At 39.8% G+C, this 18,077-nt stretch overlaps 1 protein-coding gene across 2 annotated transcripts in view; it reads left to right on the plus strand.

Annotated features, from left to right (window-relative positions):
- Positions 1-18,077, plus strand: part of LDB2 (LIM domain binding 2) — a 294,341-nt gene that overhangs the window by 228,314 nt on the left and 47,950 nt on the right. For both annotated transcript variants that reach the window (XM_077814623.1, XM_077814624.1), the window contains exons 3-5: positions 1,005-1,177; positions 7,429-7,551; positions 9,441-9,524. In XM_077814623.1, the coding sequence (XP_077670749.1) occupies positions 1,005-1,177; positions 7,429-7,551; positions 9,441-9,524 (380 nt within the window). The remainder of the gene's footprint in view (positions 1-1,004; positions 1,178-7,428; positions 7,552-9,440; positions 9,525-18,077) is intronic.

Consider the following 18,077-nt stretch of genomic DNA (forward strand, 5'->3'; position numbering starts at 1 on the left):
CAGGTTGCTCTATTGGTCAAATCTTTCTTCGTATATGGCCCATCTCTATGGTCAGGGTATATCTACTCTGCAATAAAAACCCTGCGGCACCGAGTCTCAGAGACCAGGTCAGCTAACTTGGGCTGGGACTGTAAGGCTAAAAATTGCAGTGTAAACAATGGTGCTGGGGCTGGAGCCTGGGGACTCTGAGACCCTCCCCCTCATCATGGGGTCTCAGAGCCTGGGTTCCAGCCAGAGCTGGAGCATCTGCACTGCAATTTTATAGCCCTGCAGCCGAAGCCCCACGAGTCCAAGTCAGCTGACGCAGGTTTTGTATCACAGTGCGTGTTTACCCCATGTGCATCTTCAGCCGTTTTAGATTATAGAGGCAACTATTTCCACTTGAATTGAAAAAGAGATCTCAGATGGGCTCTGTGCTCTGAGCCTATGGCTTTATATATTGCATCCCACTGTCAGGTCCTTTTTCAATCGCAGGGATTTTGTTTTTCTCCTATAGTTCTCTTTCCATTCAACAGACTATATTAGCTATACATATATATTGTATATATACTGTATTAATATATATGTGTATGTACTCTATGCATAAAGAGTTATACGTTTCGGTGCATGCATGTATTTGCACAAGCACATGTACGCTCTGGTTTTATTTACACATTTATTTATGGAAATGAGATATTGCATCCAAGTTTCAGACAAGATTTACTCAGCATGGCTCCTCTGTAGTAATAACCTTTGAACATCTACAAGCATCTCCAAACCTTCAGGAAGAAAGAAGCTAGTTCACCAACTGTATAAAAAAGCTATACGAACCGAGGTCCAAACCTACTGAAGAGAATAGGCTGTTTGCCATTGATTTCAATGGGAGCAGGTGGAGACTCTAGTTCTGTAGCTCTCCGAGAACATGTATTATATTCTTTAAATGAAAGTTTCACTTAAAAACACTGATGTTGTGTTTGTTATAACCTACAGTATTTGTTGATTTTTGCTTTGTATCTTCCTCACAGCCATTGGAAGGACCCTAATTCCTCGTTATTTTAGCACGGTCTTTGAAGGAGGTGTAACAGACCTGTATTACATTCTCAAGCACTCAAAAGAGTCATACCACAACTCATCTATCACAGTGGACTGTGATCAATGCACCATGGTCACCCAGCATGGAAAGCCCATGTTTACCAAGGTAACAGGAAAGACTCAGTGAAACATATTGCGTTTTGTGTGTGTGTGTGTGTGTGTTTTTCAAGGAGTATTTGAAGGATAATTATGTTTTCTGAAAGGCTTTGTTGATTTCTAATACCTCAAACACTTTCATACCTTTGTATTTTGTATTATTACTATTTATTACATGACTGGAAAGCTTTGTGGGCACCTTTTGCTGTCTTCCTAGGAAGTTTTTCAAGAGAAAGCACGTAAAACTAAGCCACCACAGCCACCAAACTTTTAGGAACTAAGTTTCAGCTGCCTGTGTACTTTATCTCATCTTAATTTTAAAACAACAGTGAGTGATTACATGGTTGATACATTTTGGTTAACATGCTTTATTTAGATATGTTACCCATTGGGGACTGGGAAGTCTCAGTACAGCTAGTGCTTTAATACAACAGAGCCTGATCCAAAGTGCATTGAAGTCAAAGGAATGATTTACAGTGATTTCAGCAGTCTTTGGATGAGGCCCTAAGCAGGTGTCCACCACATCTGATTGAAGATTGAATTCTCTTCAGACTTCGGCCCCTTCCAGTCTTGCAGCTAAATCACACAATTAGATAGGATGCGTTATACTTATATAAACAAGACCAAACAGGCAGAAAAGCAATTAGATATACCAAATTAAAATAAAATAAAAATCTTATGGAATTAAATGACATACTTGAAATGAAAAATTACAACAAACTGTGGTTAGTGAGAATGGAAATGTGTGCATTGCTTATTTAGCCACGGTCATCCTCTTTTATTCTCATTTTTATGCATCCTCAGATGGCTAAATCCCACTCTTTGAATTTTACAAGAGGGAGGGGACTGATTAAATGTATCCGAGCCTTTAGGGAACAGTTAAACCTGTTCTATGTTCCTCATTGGCATGTGGGACTGGTGAGGTTCTAGTGTAGGCAGAGAATATGGCCACTGGCATTGTGATGACTGAGCATTTCTAGGCTGTTCATGGCATGGTCAGATCATGTAGAACTTGTTCCATCAGATCGCATTGACTTCTTGCCTGCCATATTCACATACCTCTTTCACAGTATTTAAATGACATTGAGATTGAGTTACTGGTAGGGTTGGCCAGAAAACAAGAATTTTGCTTTGTGAAACATTTTGAGGTTTCAACATTTGGGTCTATTCCAGGGAATGAAACCAAGACCATTTGAATTCTTTTGCCAAAACAAAACAAAACCACCACAGAGAGAGGGTGGGACTAAAATTGCCTGCTAGTTGGGGCACCCACCTGGGATGAGGGAGAACCACATTCATGCCCCTGCTTCAACTCAGGCAAAGCAGGAACTTGAACTAGCATCTCTTACATCCCAGGTGAGTGCTCAAACCACTAGGCTATTGGCTTTTCTGGGGTCTCTTTTCTTTCTGAAGTGTTTTGACCACAAAGTCCATCCTGGACTTGAGAAAGGTTTGGTCAAAACCAATCAGTTTCCACAAACTGGCATTTTCTGACCCCCAAAAAACAAAACAAAAAACAACTAAACAAACAAACCAAAGACTTTACTGAAACATTCCAACCAACTCAAGTTACTGGGGCTCTGAGTTTATGACGCATGTATTGCATCATAATGTTGTCCCCAAGGAGAAGGAAGCATGCCAAGTAAACCAGCTGTTCCTAGATGACCCCTCCTCACCACCTGGCCTATGAAGACCTTGCATATTGCAGCCATGGCTAGATGTTTGTCTATGTGCAGTGGAAGGGAAGCTATAGTGTAGCTACTTGTCCCTTCTGCATGGCACTCGAACAACATTTGTGTTATTTCCATGATTTTTCTCCTCTTTGCGATGCACTTGGCCAAAGGGCAGAACACGGGTCAGTTGGTTTAATGCAATATTACACAGAGAAGCAGTTTTTTGGAACCCTTCCTTTGGAATCTCTAGCATTCAATAAATACTTTTGCTGATTTAACACATTTGTTTTGCGTTGCCAGCACACTGTACTACAGCGCTGTTCCTTCAGAGGGGGAAATAGTACCCAGCTGATACAAAAAAATAAAAGGTGAAACACTCCTAAGGACCAAAATCTGGTTTGGGCTGAATATATACAGATCCCATCTACTTCAAGAGAAGCACTTCGTATATCTGATGGCAGTTTGATCTTAATCGTGCAAAGATTCGCAGGATTGGAGTCTTAGTGACATCATACATGCTCCATTAGTGAAGGTTCTGTTGAGGATTCTAATGTAAATCTCTATACTTCAATAGAAAGTTCACTCAGGGATTCAGCTTAGCTTCAGGAAAAAACTTAAATTGTTTTTATTTGTTTTTACAATTAAAACATTATTTTTCTTAACAAAACACCTTTAGAACGTAGAATAAGGGAGAAAAGAGAAACATTACTTGTCTTGTTCGAAAGTGAGTTAGAACCAAATTTTGCCTTCTAACATGCATGCACAGCTCCCAGTGAAGTCAATAGGGACCCAGCACATGTAATGGCAGAACTGTATCCTCGTGGCATGGGTACAGTGGACAAAATTAAAACCTCATGTAACATGTGTAACTACATTAAATTGAATTCACTCATTTAACACTATGTCAGAAATTGGTCGAGTAAGGTTTTTCCTTCCTTTAGTGACTCTATTGTAAACATTTTTAGTACGGTTTCAGAGCAGCAGCCATGTTAGTCTGTTTCCGCAAAAAGAACAGGAGTACTTGTGGCACCTTGGAGACTAACAAATGTATTGAGCATAAGCTTTCGTGAGCTACAGCTCACTTCATCGGATGCATGCCTCTGATGAAGTGAGCTGTAGCTCACGAAAGCTTATGCTCAAATAAATTTTTAGTATGCAAACTCATCAAGCACACTGCTGTTGTTTAGCACCCACTTTGGTCTGATGAACAGTCTGCAAGCTAAAAAATTCTCTAAGTAGTTTTAATACAATAGTCTGGAACAGTCCTGATAGAGGTTTGATCATCTGTTGCATCAATGATCCACATGCTATGCATTTTTATATTTTCCTGCTTAGGTCAATTTATTAGATAGTACTGAGTAAATATGAGATTAGTAATTTTTTTCTTTTTTAAGCAAGGTACTCAAGCATATACCTGACTTTAAGCACAAGTAGTCAAAACTGACTTCAATGGGGTTATTCACTTGCTTACAGTTACCCAAGTACTTAAATATCTTACTGAACTAAGAAGTAAATGATACATTTTTAATAAAACCAGAGGAAATAAATTAATAAAAATATTTTAATAACATTCAGGGTGTGAATTAAAGCTAATAAAAGAAGGGAAATACATGTTCAGGATTAAAGGTCCCAGTTAACAGGTTTGCCACTGACTTCTGTGAAAGTAAAATCAGGTTCTAAACATCCAAGCTACCATGTTAATTCACCCTGGTGTTTGGATTTTAAATTTTTTTTTCCTTCACGCAATGGAAGCACTGCTCTCACAGAATTAACCTAGACTCTTATAATTTACTTATTCTCAAACTTTATATGGTAGTTGAGCTGTTTTTTAGTGCTAGTGATTTTTGTATTTCCCAATAGCCTCACATAAATGAACTTTACAGAGATCAGTGCTACTAAAAAATGGTAATAGCCTACATGCCCATATCATTATAATAAAAATACTTTTTTCTCTGCAGTTGACAATGACTCAATCATCCATACTTCACAAGTATAACACTAAAACTCACTTTATCTTTTTTAACTCTTACTGAGTAAATAATCTTACTAATTTTATGTATTCATATAAGCTTTAGACTGCTTTTCAAGTAAAGGAGTCTAAACATCTATTGAGAAATGATCTGTTAATATGGCTGAAAAAGGAAGAAAATATTTCTTATTTTAGAAAAACTACATTCTATCCAATAAAAAGCAATTTTGAGGTCATTTTTCATGGTTGCAACCCACTGACTAGCCTACAATTAATCAATGCAAGGAAGGGGTTAAAAAGCTATTGGTTAGTTTGAGAAATGTTCTTTTTTAGTTTTCTTTTTCCTGGCCTAGTCTAGAGCTACCACGTGATATACTGAATGCCTGCCAGCCTCTTTCTTGTTGATCCTCCGGAGACCATCTGTGCTGGGGGCATTGATTAGAGTGTGTCTGCTGGGATTACATCTTTTCTGTTGCCATGCCAACTAATCAGCTGATTTTGGTTACCACAGAAACAAAATGTCAGAGCTCACAGTAAGGTAACATGAATTCAGCACAACAGAAAATGTTTTCTTAATTGGAGACCCTTTTGATTTTGGATTCTGTGGGAAAGGCACCTTTTCTTAAAAAAAAGAGGCCAACTTCAAATAAGAACTACATTAATTTTATTGATTAGAAGTAATATCTGAAATTATTTTGTAGAGGGGAAAATTAAATTCCTTTATGAGATGTGTAAAATTTTGCCAATGATATGAGGTATGTGTTCCAGCTTTTCTGTGACCATTTGTTAACATATGTGCATAAAATAAAGTCTATTGAGAGCTATATTTCTTAACATTTCAGAGAAGACATATTTGTGAGCCTATGGGATATTATTATAAGACATTATTATAAACTTGAAGTAGTTTAATATTAACTTGGCAATAACCAGGATCCTTGGCCTCAGTACAGTAATATTGATAGGCTCAGCTACCTCACATTGGTGTATTAGAGTCATGGGTGTGAAATTTTTAATCTTAGTATGAAAATAATAAGAACATCAAAGAGTCAAGGGGGGAATGAATCCTGCATATAGGCCATCAGCAATACAAAACCTGAATGCATGACTGAGGTACAGTGAATAAGAGAATCCTATTAACAAGTTTCTCTTTCCTAGGCCTATAATATTTTGCCTGCACAATATGCCTGGTAGCCTAGCCTAGGTGGTTTTGAATAGTATGCTAAAGCTGATCAAACTGTGAGGAGACACAACTATGGCATCAAATAAGTAATCAGAAAAAATACACACTGCAAAACCACAAACTATATAAATCTGGGTTTGGTGATCACACCAATGTGCAAACAGACTAACTAGTAAACTAGCATTACAATTTGTTTTATTTAATTCAGCTATGATTTGATTAAAGTTGCAATAAGTGTCTTTTTTTTTAATGGAAGATTGTTATCTAATTGTCTGTGCACAGTACTGTAAGAAGATTTCACTAATTACTGTCTCTCTCCTTTCATTATTTCTTTCACTGCAGGTTCCTTCAGTCATACTAACTCCTAACAGGAGCTTTGAGACTAAATTCATAAACAGTTTCTTTAAAAGAATTTCCAGTGCTGCTAATGTGTACAATGCTTCAGGGATCCACTAGCCAGGGCACCATGCAAGGAGTGCATTTGGCACCCTGAAGAAGACTGAATGCATGACAGCCCCATGATACTCAGATACTTCACTGCTCACTGATAAAGCTGTGGGCAGCTCTATGAATGCCAGTCACTTCGCCTCCCTTCTCCTGCAGTACCCAACTGCATTTACCCATCCTTCTACCTGCCCACCTACCCCCTTGCTTTTCTAATACAGCATCGTTCACAGTATGATATGAATTATTTGACTGTGGAGGGCAGCTCACATGTACAGGGCTACAAGATCAGGCACTGGCATACTGGTCTAAGTGTCTCTTCTTTGCCCCCACAACACTCAATATCACATGGGAGTCAGCCTCATGGAGCTACCAATGCAGACCCAGGGACACCTGCATGTAGCTTTCTGGTTAGTGGCAAATCTGTGGTATAGGCAGCTGATAAAAGAGAAAGAAAATGAGAGAAGAAAACCAGATTAAAAATAAAAAGTGGGTGTGTATGTGGGGAGGAAGCACTTGGAAAAAGGGAATAAGAAAAATGAGTATTGACAGCAACCATGCTGGGGCATTATGCACTGCTAGTGGATGCAAATGGAGCATTTATACATTAATCCATTAGTAGGGAGGATCAAACTTCAAAAGGTTGGGAATGACTGGTTCAGCAGCTTGACATCAAGTATGCACAACAGTCACCTATGCTGAAAGGTTTAGTGTCATTAATTAGCAGTGGTGATTAAAAAGGGAAACAGATATGGTGCAATAAATAAGATTTAGTGCACTCAATGCTATAAAATCTAGAGTATAATAAGTTATTGTCTCCACTGTGAAGTTACTTTCCCTAATTCTTTTTCTAGAGAAGGGGAAACAATTAACCCAATGACAGTGAACACGAAAATACAGATGATATTTTGGTGTTTAGTTTAAATGAGTGAGAATATTGTAATTCTGCACAGATTTCCTGGAAGATTTTATTTCATGTGTTTTATTAATCCTAGGTATGCACAGAAGGGCGTCTTATCTTGGAGTTTACCTTTGATGATCTTATGAGAATAAAAACATGGCACTTTACCATTAGACAGTACAGAGAATTAGTCCCACGCAGCATTCTAGCCATGCATGTAAGTAATCCTTTTTCCATTTGACCTAATGCAAAGAGATGAGATTATGTTTTTAAAGAACTCCAGCAAATTTCACAGCCCAGGCAATTAACTATAAATATTTTGTTCTGACTGCAACCGCATTAATTTATAAGCCCTTCTTTCATCGCTCTCCCCTGTTTCTCAGTGTTTCATGTAAGACTATATTGTAACTATATTTTCACAGTTATTTTTCACTTCGCTCTAATACATTTTTTGTTGAATCCCATTTTGTCATCGTGGGTTGCATGACAAAGATTTGGGGCCAAAGTCTGCTTTCATTTATATTGAGGCAACTCCACTGAAGTCAGTGGGCTTTCATCACTGTAGCTGAGGGAAGAATTTGGCCCTTAAATGTGAAAGCTGATTTTTATACTCACAGGAGATAGCAACTACATACATACACACATTTTTGGTAGAGATGGGCCCAAACCAAAACTTCGGAACCTGATTCCAGATCTTATTTTCACATTGAAAGCCCCTTCTCTGTTATGACGTGAACCAGAATTCCAGAGTACTTTTACATTGTTACTCCTGGGGGCATTCTGCACCAAAAACTTAAAAATTCTGTGCACAATATTTTAAAATTCTGCAAAATTCTGAAAATCTTACATAATCATGCCAGTTTCAAGTATTTTGGTAATTTGTTTCAAAATACCTGTCAGCAAGCATGTCTGTAACAATACAGACACACATAAAAATTCCCCCAGGATCAGAGAGTTAAAGAAACCCCAATGACAACCCAGTTCCTGTTTCTCTGCCCCCTTTCCCCCTCCCCAGAACCCAGCAGGGAGCCAGACACCCACAATGCCTACCCCCAGAGCCCACCTGCAAGGCCCCCACAGCCAATATACCTGAACCTCCTCCTCCCCAGAACCCAACCGTGAGGCTCCCCTTGCCCAGACACCCATTCCCCTCTATCCCCCAGAGCCCAGGGATCCAGAGGAAGAAACAGCTTCATGCTCGGTCTCAGGCTTGCAAGGAGTTTTCTGCGTGCCACCCTCTCCTTCCCTTAGGGCATGCTGGGAACTGCAGCTCCCAGGAACCTTCTAGCTCACTCTCTCTCCTCCCCAGCAGCATCTTCTATGTGTAAGCTGGGCTCTGCCAGTCCAGTGGCTCTGTACCAATACTGAAGTCAATGGGACTCCAGCTGCACACAGTGAATTGCAGGATCAGCGCCATAGAGGTTTTAAGGACATAGGCCCAGATTTTCAAAGGTATTTAGATTCCTAAATATACAGATAGGCACCTAGTGAGATTTTCAGAAGCACCTAAGTAGGTGAAAATCCCATTAATTGCCTATCTGCACCTTTAGGCTTCTAAATACCTTTGAAAATCTAACCCTCAGTCCCTACCAGAAGATCTTCTAGTCTGTGGCCTGATCCTACAAGTCCTCCGACACAGAACCCTCATGAAAGTAAATGAGAGTCTGCACAACTGGGTTAATCACTTAAAGCAAGAGTTATGTATTTAGAAGAATGTGATACAAAAACATTACAAACTTGGGGATGGTCACTATCTCGTACTATATCTTTTGTATAGTGTCTACTACACTGGGGTCCCAATCTCAGTTAGGGTCTCTAGGTGCGAATATAATATAAATAATGGTAATTTTATATAAATCCATTTAGCTTTTCAGATGAGCTGGAGCAGAGGAGGGAGTTATAGAAAGACCATCTGAAATGGACTTTGTCTTACAACAAATTAGTATTGCTTAATATTACAAATCCAGTAAAAGACCTCCAGAGTGGTTTTATTTATTTAACTTTTAACTCTAGCCTTGAAATGTAATTTTTCCACAAGAGTGATTTCCCCCCACGAAAAACAAACCAAAAGCAAAGTGCCAATTTCCTTGCTTCCTTCCTACTTAGGCACAAGACCCTCAGGTGCTGGAGCAGCTGTCCAAAAACATCACCCGAATGGGTCTGACTAACTTCACCCTCAACTACCTCAGGGTAAGCGCTACTGCACTTGCCAGTTATTGTGAGTAATTTTAAAAGGTTACAAGCATTGTTGAGCCAACATAACAAAAACAGGGTCTAAGACAGTCAGGGAAGGTTGGAACCAACCCTTAATGAGGGTTGCGGGGAGTAATATTGTGATTGGAATTAGGGTAACAAAGCAGCACATAGCAATGTTAGGGCTCAAACCTGCCCCACTGAAGTGAATAGAAAATTTGTCATTGACTTGAATGGAAGCTGGATCGGCTTCTGTGTTTTTCCTGGGCTTTCTTTTCAACTTTGCATAATTTAACAGGATTTATTGTTTGTAAACTAGAAGTTTTCCATCCTGTTTTGCTCAGATTTCTTATTTTTCTCTTGTCTATAATCATTGTTTCTGAGAAAACTGCAGCTAGCTCTTACCACCATCCAGTGGTCTCAGCCTCCTTTCTAGCTCCCTAATAAGAAGCAGTATTAAGAGAAGGCACAGGTCCAGCTCTGAAAGCAGGCATACCCTCCATGCTTCCACCCTGCTTTGCCTCTGGGAGCCAGAGTTGTTTCCTCAGCTTTGCACTACATTGTCTAAATTTTTTTATGATTAAATAATGCATTTGTTCCCATTGCTTTCTGAACCTTGAAGTGCATTCAAAGTTTGTAAGTTTATTTTTATTTTCTGAAAGTATTCTCCTGTGTGGGGTCACAGTGCACACACTGAAATAAGAGTCTGGGAAGTTAATATTGTTATGGTTAAAATGCAAATCATTTCTAGTTTTGGAAATATTATTAAGAAAATAAAATGAGGCAAGGTACCTAACAATGCACCAGTGGACACCAGTAATTGTTTGTTTTTCCTTTTAATTAAGTGAATAGTTATTCAAAATGTTTGGGCTTTTAGAAAAACAAGAGTATTCTGGAAGATGAAAATGTTATCAGCCCAATGCAGAGCTGCACAGAATAGCAGTTAAATCAGCTGCAATTCAGTGAGGGTCATGATTCTACAAAATGTTCCAGGCAAACAGAGACCTGCACCAAGCAGAACCCCACTGAAATCAGTGAGGCTCTATGTGAGCACAGGGATAACTTGCAGGACTAGGGTCTAAGGTGAGATCACACCAAGACGTCTCTATGGCTATGCCCTTGTTCCCCCAGTTGACTAGATGGTCATTGCTAATTACTTATTTAGCATCAGATTAAAAACGATAGCTCAAATGCTACTCTCAGTTATACAGGGCAAGTTTACCCCAATGGAACTGAGAGCAGAATTCAGCACAAAACCTGAGGTGAAATAAAACAGCATATTAGAAGTGTTGCAAGTAGAAATTCTACAATCAGATGTATGTGTGGTGGTGTTCCGTGTGCAATCTTATATGGTTCAGGGAGTGCCATTTTGAATTTGCAGCACTCTATCACTCTAGCAACTGCCAACACCTTACAATTCCTTTGCTACATGTTCTCTAACTGTTGAATGTGAGATAGACTAATGAAATAGGCAGAAACTCTGAGATATAGATTAGTGCACATTTGGCATGAACTGTCCCTGCTGGTATCATACTGTCGGCGGGGGGCGGAGGAATGGTATCAATAGAAGCACTGGGAAGATACACAGTGAAGTGGAAGGGGATTAAATGATGAAGTCTTACCTTTTTTTTTCGTCCGGAGTAGTCTAGTTTTGTTAGATTAATAGGCAACATTAGGTCCCTAAGTACAAAGCTTTCGCTGACTCTTGGCCATGGTGATTCCAAAAGGAAATCTTTTTCGAGGCAGTCTCTGCTTCTTTCTGCTTTGTAGTGATGAATTGATCATTCTGCTCTTTTCAGATCTGCAGCTCATCATTGGCGCTCACATGAGACGATACACTTCCAGTTTGATTTACTTCTTTTCCCATCGTTTTCTTCTGTTAATTTTGAAAAAAAATCCCTTCCTAACCCAGAGCTGTAAAATCGTTCACTGAAAAAAAAAAAATCTGTTAAATGCAGCTATGTTTAAGTTTTTAAAAGTCAGCATTTTACCTGATTTTTATTTAAACCTTTCTGGTGTTTAATAATTAGTATTGTTATGTGTTTTTAAATAAGGTTTTAAACATAAGCCTGTACATGATTTTCATTTTTCTTTTCTGCATGCTGCAAAGGCTTGTGATAATCATAAGAAAAAACTTCACTGATGGGCAGAATTAATCATTTTTATCCTCCAAAGCACACACAGCAGTGAGCTATGCTGCAGTCTTTTTAAAAGCAGAATTTAAACCTTAATTTAAGATACTGCTGTTATAAAGGTGTAGCGTGTATGTTGTACTCTGTAAACACTATAGTATAGCATATCCCTATTATTTGGGATAATTACAATTTCGGCTATTCAAACCTTCAACCTGTGTACTCTGTTTTTTCTTTATTCACTTTGAGTTGGTGGAAATAAAGCTGCTGTGCTTAGAGGAACATTAATTTTGTTAAAGGCTGGAGGGAGGTAGAAATCTTATAAATATTTTCTTGGAAACTTGAAACAAAATTTACAGACCTACCAGTTTTGCCGTGTTGGATCTGGCAAATGTGCTTTCTCCCCACTCCCTCCTGGTTCTGTAAAGAACATGGGTTTTCTTTTGGTTTGGTTATTACCTTGTTTTGTACCAGCATAATTGATTAGCTTATCAGTGAGGTCAGCATGCTTTGCTGTAGCTCTTACATAGGATTCATTAGTTACTGGTAGTCCTCTGAGAAACAGTGAACGATACCTCATAGGTTTTAAATTAATATCAACTACTGTTTTTATTTTGTTTCTTAGCAAGTTTTGGATATTGTGAAAAATCAGATATTAAGGCTAAGAACTATATCCTACCCTCAATCAACACTCTAGGTAAAGAATAGGAGCCCTATACAGAGAGAGAGGATGAATATGACAGTCCATAGAACAGTTCCTATCAGATTGTAAGAATTTTAGGTAGGTAAATTGTTACCTGTGTGCTTTGTTAGATACTCAGCTACTCCCCTTAGGTATGAATTTAGATACATCTAATTTACAATGGACTTGAACCAAGTCTGAACAATAGGGGTATACTTGGAGTACCATTCCCTTATATTTTAGAGCTCAAATTCCTCTCTGTCCCTGTCCCGTACAATTTCATATTCCAAAAAACAAAGCTACATTTCTCACATACTTGAAGTTTAAAAAAATGTCACTCCAGCATTGTAAGCAGTTGCGGCTAGATGGAACCTTTAGGCACAGCCCTATGCTTTCCATCAGGAGCCCAGAATTCCTCCTCTGCTTCTCCCTTGCTCTGGGGAAGGAAGGGAATGGACTAATTTTTTACAGCTCTTTACCAGATGTAGATATTCCATCTTCCCCTCAAGCCAATTCAGCTCTACTCACTTGTGTGTTAGGGTGAGTGCAACCAAAGCTCTGCCCATTCCCCAACCTCCGCCCACCCCCTGCACAGGAAGAACCAGCTCTGTAGAGTCAGCCCTCCCCACCCAATGTCTGGGCAATGATCCAGGCAGGCCAGAGAGGGAAGTGAGAGGTCTTTTTCTCCCATATGTCCTTGCATGAGTGTGTTAAACCCAGCCATGATCTGAGCCTTAATTACAAATTATCCAATTCTCTATTATGCACCCCAGTAACAAAATATCACTATTGCAAATGTCAATTTTGGGGGCAATAACCCCTTGAGCCCAGGTTTTACTTAATTAGTTTCTCACTAGACATTTTCAGACTTCTAGTCTTAGAAGGCTAATGTAATAAATTATATAATGGGATAACATTTTGAAAAGGGACACTTAAATTGCATCCATACTGTTTATATGCGTACCTGTTATGCATGCACATTTTAAATTTGTACATGCAAAATATACACTTATGCATAAAATTATTCCTTTTAATGTGCCATTAAGGAGTTTGCATGTATAAATATGGGTATTAGGACAAAATATTTGAGTGTCATTTAGGGGTTCTGCTCAGGAAGTTTGGTCCTAGTTCTGCAATTATTTGTGGTACTGTCTGATCAGTATTTCACTGTTATATTGCACCCAAAAAAAACTATATTAAAAGAATATTAAGGTTGCAATGTCAAGCACTCAAAAGTTAGGAGGTGCCAGAATTAAGGTTGCCCTCTTAATTGTTCCCCCTTGTGCATTATCATATAGTCCTTATTTACATGTTCACATGCTATTTTTTCCCACAGAACTTCTGCCTCATTTAGTGCCCATGGTAGCTGGTCCTCATTGAATGGGTAGCTATTCAATATTTCTTTTTATCTTCATAATTCAGTGTGTGGTCCCATGTATTATTTACTGCAAACCATCTAAACCCCACACTGAACACAGAATTATTAATTTCCTCATGGGCTTTTCTATGGTGCTTTCATCATAGTATCTTCGTCCTTTACAGATGTTAATGAATTTATATTCACAACACCCCTATGAGGTGAAGCCAAGGATTAAAGCCAAAACTGTCAAAAGTGTCAACTAATTCTGGGTGCCCAATTTCAGAGATTTAGGGTCTGATTTTTCAGAGGACTTAGAATATTATAACACTTCATATATTCAGAGCAGAGCTCCTGTAATTGGAAGAGTTGAGCACTTTTGCAAATCAAAAGAAAATGAGGAACATGCTGTTTCCCCATGTGAAAAGTTTTGTTTAAGTGACTGGCCCACTCTGTGACAGAAGCAGGGATAGAATTTTTCTCCAGAAAGTCTGGAGAATTCAGTTGCCTTAACCATGAGGCCATCCTTTGTTTTCCTGGAGTTCCCTGCCTCATTCACCACCTGAGTTCAAATTTTTGCAACAAATGAGGGAGGGGTCCTAATATTCCCAAAGCAAGTCCATCCTGTGCCCTGAAAGAGGGACCCTGTAGAAACAATAGTATGTGATCATGTAATTAAATGCTGTCAGAATGTATACACACGGGTGGAGTAGAGGGGCACACCAACCTTATTTCTGGCATTTCCTGACTTCTGAGAGCTTGACTTTGCAACTGTAATATTTTTGATGTAATTTCCTATGTTTTTAATATAAGTAGAAATTGAAAAAACAAAAGTTTAATAATGTGGAACCATACCAACTTCCAGCGTGGTCATCAGGAAGTTTGGAATCTTTAGATCAGAATGGCACAGTTCTCTACTACTGGAGCTCCACATGAGCTAAGAGAAAAGGAGTACTTGTGGCACCTTAGAGCATAAGCTTTTGTGAGCTACAGCTCACTTCATCAGATGCATACGGTAGAAAATATAGTGGGGAGATTTTATATACACAGAGAACATGAAACAATGGGTGTTACCATACAGACTGTAACAAGCGTGATCAGGAAAGGTGAGCTATTACCAGCAGGAGAGCGGCGCAGGTGGGGGGGACGGGGGACCTTTTGTAGTGATAATCAAGGTGGGCCATTTCCAGCAGTTGACAAGGACAGTAGGAGGGGAAATAAACAAGGGGAAATAGTTTTACTTTGTGTAATGACACATCCACTCCCAGTCTTTATTCAAGCCTAAGTTAATTGTATCCAGTTTGCAAATTAATTCCAATTCAGCAGTGTCTCATTGGAGTCCATTTTTCAAGTTTTTTTGTTGCAGAACTGCCACTTTTAGGTCTGTAATCAAGTGACCAGAGAGACTGAAGTGTTCTCCGACTGGTTTTTGAATGTTATAATTCTTGACATCTGATTTGTATCCATTTATTCTTTTACGTAGAGACTGTCCAGTTTGGCCAATGTACATGGCAGAGGGGCATTGCTGGCACATGATGGCATATATCACATTGGTAGATGCGCAGGTGAACGAGCCTCTGATAGTGTGGCTGATGTGATTAGGCCCTGTAATGGTGTCCCCTGAATAGATATGTGGGCACAGTTGGCAACGGGCTTTGTTGCAAGGATAGGTTCCTGGGTTAGTGTTTTTGTTGTGTGGTGGGTGGCTGCTGGTGAGTATTTGTTTCAGGTTGGAGGGCTGTCTGTAGGCAAGGACTGGCCTGTCTCCCAAGATCTGTGAGAGTGATGGGTCGTCCTTTAACTGGTAGCTGTGGAAGGTGGACCCACCACTAGAAGGGGATGAGATACGTAAAGCACCAGCGATGTCACAGCAATTTCCTAGTCAGTGAAGGAATGTTGACACTCAGGACTCTTGGGTTCAACTCCATGTTCTAGAGGGGATTGTGCTCTAGTGGTTACAGATCCTTCTGCCTCTTTCCCCCACCTCAGCCTTTTCCTGTTCCCTTCTGCTCCTACCATACACATCCGTCTCCTCTGACTCCCGCCTACCTGCCTCCTGCTTGGCTCCTGTCCTGCTCCAGCTGCTAATCTCCACCCAATTCATGCCCCTGCTCCTCCTGAGCCCTGCCCATGCCTCCTCCCTTTCCCTTCTACCTTCCCTCCCTCCCCTGAATCCCAGTCAGGCTGTTTCCTCCTCCTCCTCACTGCCTGGGCACCATCAGTGGGCATTGGGAGCACAGGAGCATCTGCCTGCTCTCGGTTCCATTGCCACAGCCCCCTGCAGCTGGGAGGAGCAATGTCAAGGAAAGTCTGGCTCAGCCCCTCCAGCCCCAAGATGGAGCATGCTCAGTTGATCTATGAAGATGGGCATGCACAGCTCAGTTACAGGTAGGAGCAATGAGGGGATGGAGCATGCTCAGTGCAGATGAAATCTCCAGAGATTTAGCTGATGAGCTAAGTCTCTGCAGAGCACATAGAACCTGAGATTTACAATTTGGCCAAATTTGGGTGATTTTTCTGGGGACAGCAAAAGGCACAGCTCTGACACTAAGGTTACCTTCCTGCCAAATGTTTAGTCCCTGCTCCAAAGCATGGAGGTGCCAGAACTTTTCAACAAATCAGTTATAATAGTTTTATTTTTTAACATGTGCAGAAAAAATTTATTTTCCCTTAAACTCATTCTCAGACATGGCTAAATCATTTTACCTGAAACTTTCCAGAAACCTTCAGCATGAGGGAAAGGCACCCTCCTTGAGAAATTTCAGTCCAACCGGATTGAGTTTGGCAAAGTTATAAGCAACTGAAAGCAGGCATGGCCCAATATCTAAACAAATACTTTGCCTCAGTCTTTAATAAGACTAAAGAGGATCTTAGGGATAATGATAGCATGACAAATGGGAATGAGGATATGGAGGTAGACATTACCATATTTGAGGTAGAAGCGAAACTCAAACAGCTTAATGGGACTAAATTGGGGGGCCCAGATAATCTTCATCCAAGAATATTAAAGGAATTGGCACAAGAAATTGCAAGCCCATGAGCAAGAATTTTTAATGAATCTGTAAACTCAGGGGTTGTACCGTATGATCGGAGAATTGTTAACATAGTTCCTATTTTTAACAAAGGGAAAAAAAGTGATCTGGGTAATTATAGGCCTGTTAGTTTGACATCTGTAGTATGCAAGGTCTTGGAAAAAATTTTGAAGGAGAAGGTAGTTAAGGACATTGAAGTCAATAGTAAATGGGACAAAATACAACATGGTTTTACAAAAGGTAGATCGTGCCAAACCAACCTGATCTCCTTCTTTGAGAAAGTAACAGATTTTTTAGATAAAGGAAATGCAGTGGATCTAATTTACCTAGATTTTAGTAAGGCATTTGATACCGTGCCACATGGGGAATTATTAGTTAAATTGGATAAGATGGGGATCAATAGGAAAATTGAAAGGTGGATAAGGAATTGGTTAAAGGGGAGACTACAACGGGTCCTACTAAAAGGTGAATTGTCAGGCTGGAGGGAGGTTGCCAGTGGAGTTCCTCAAGGATCGGTTTTGGGACCAATCTTATTTAATCTTTTTATTACTGACCTTGGCACAAAAAGTGGGTGTGTGCTAATAAAGTTTGCGGATGATACGAAGCTGGGAGGTATTGCCAATTTAGAGAACGACAGGGATACCCTACAGGAGGATCTGGATGACCTTGTAAACTGGAGTAATAGTAATAGGATGAAATTTAATAGTGAGAAGTGTAAGGTCATGCATTTAGGGATTAATAACAAGAATTTTAGTTATAAGCTAGGGACGCATCAATTAGAAGTAACGGAGGAGGAAAAGGACCTTGGAGTATTGGTTGATCATAGGATGACTATGAGTCGCCAATGTGATATGGCTGTGAAAAAAGCTAATGCGGTCTTGGGATGCATCAGGCGAGGTATTTCCAGTAGGGATAAGGAGGTTTTAGTACCGTTATACAAGGCACTGGTGAGACCTCACCTGGAATACCGTGTGCAGTTCTGGTCTCCCATGTTTAAGAAGGATGAATTCAAACTGGAACAGGTACAGAGAAGGGCTACTAGGATGATCCGAGGAATGGAAAACTTGTCTTATGAAAGGAGACTCAGGGAGCTTGGCTTGTTTAGCCTAACTAAAAGAAGGTTGAGGGGAGATATGATTGCTCTCTATAAATATATCAGAGGGAAAAATACCAGAGAAGGAGAGGAATTATTTAAGCTCAGTACCAATGTGGACACAAGAACAAATGGATATAAACTGGCCACTAGGAAATTTAGACTAGAAATTAGATAAAGGTTTTTAACCATCAGAGGAGTGAAGTTTTGGAATAGCCTTCCAAGGGAAGCAGTGGGGGCAAAAGATCTATCTG

This window comes from Eretmochelys imbricata, chromosome 4 (assembly GCF_965152235.1).
Source record: "Eretmochelys imbricata isolate rEreImb1 chromosome 4, rEreImb1.hap1, whole genome shotgun sequence".
Taxonomy (NCBI): domain Eukaryota; kingdom Metazoa; phylum Chordata; order Testudines; family Cheloniidae; genus Eretmochelys; species Eretmochelys imbricata.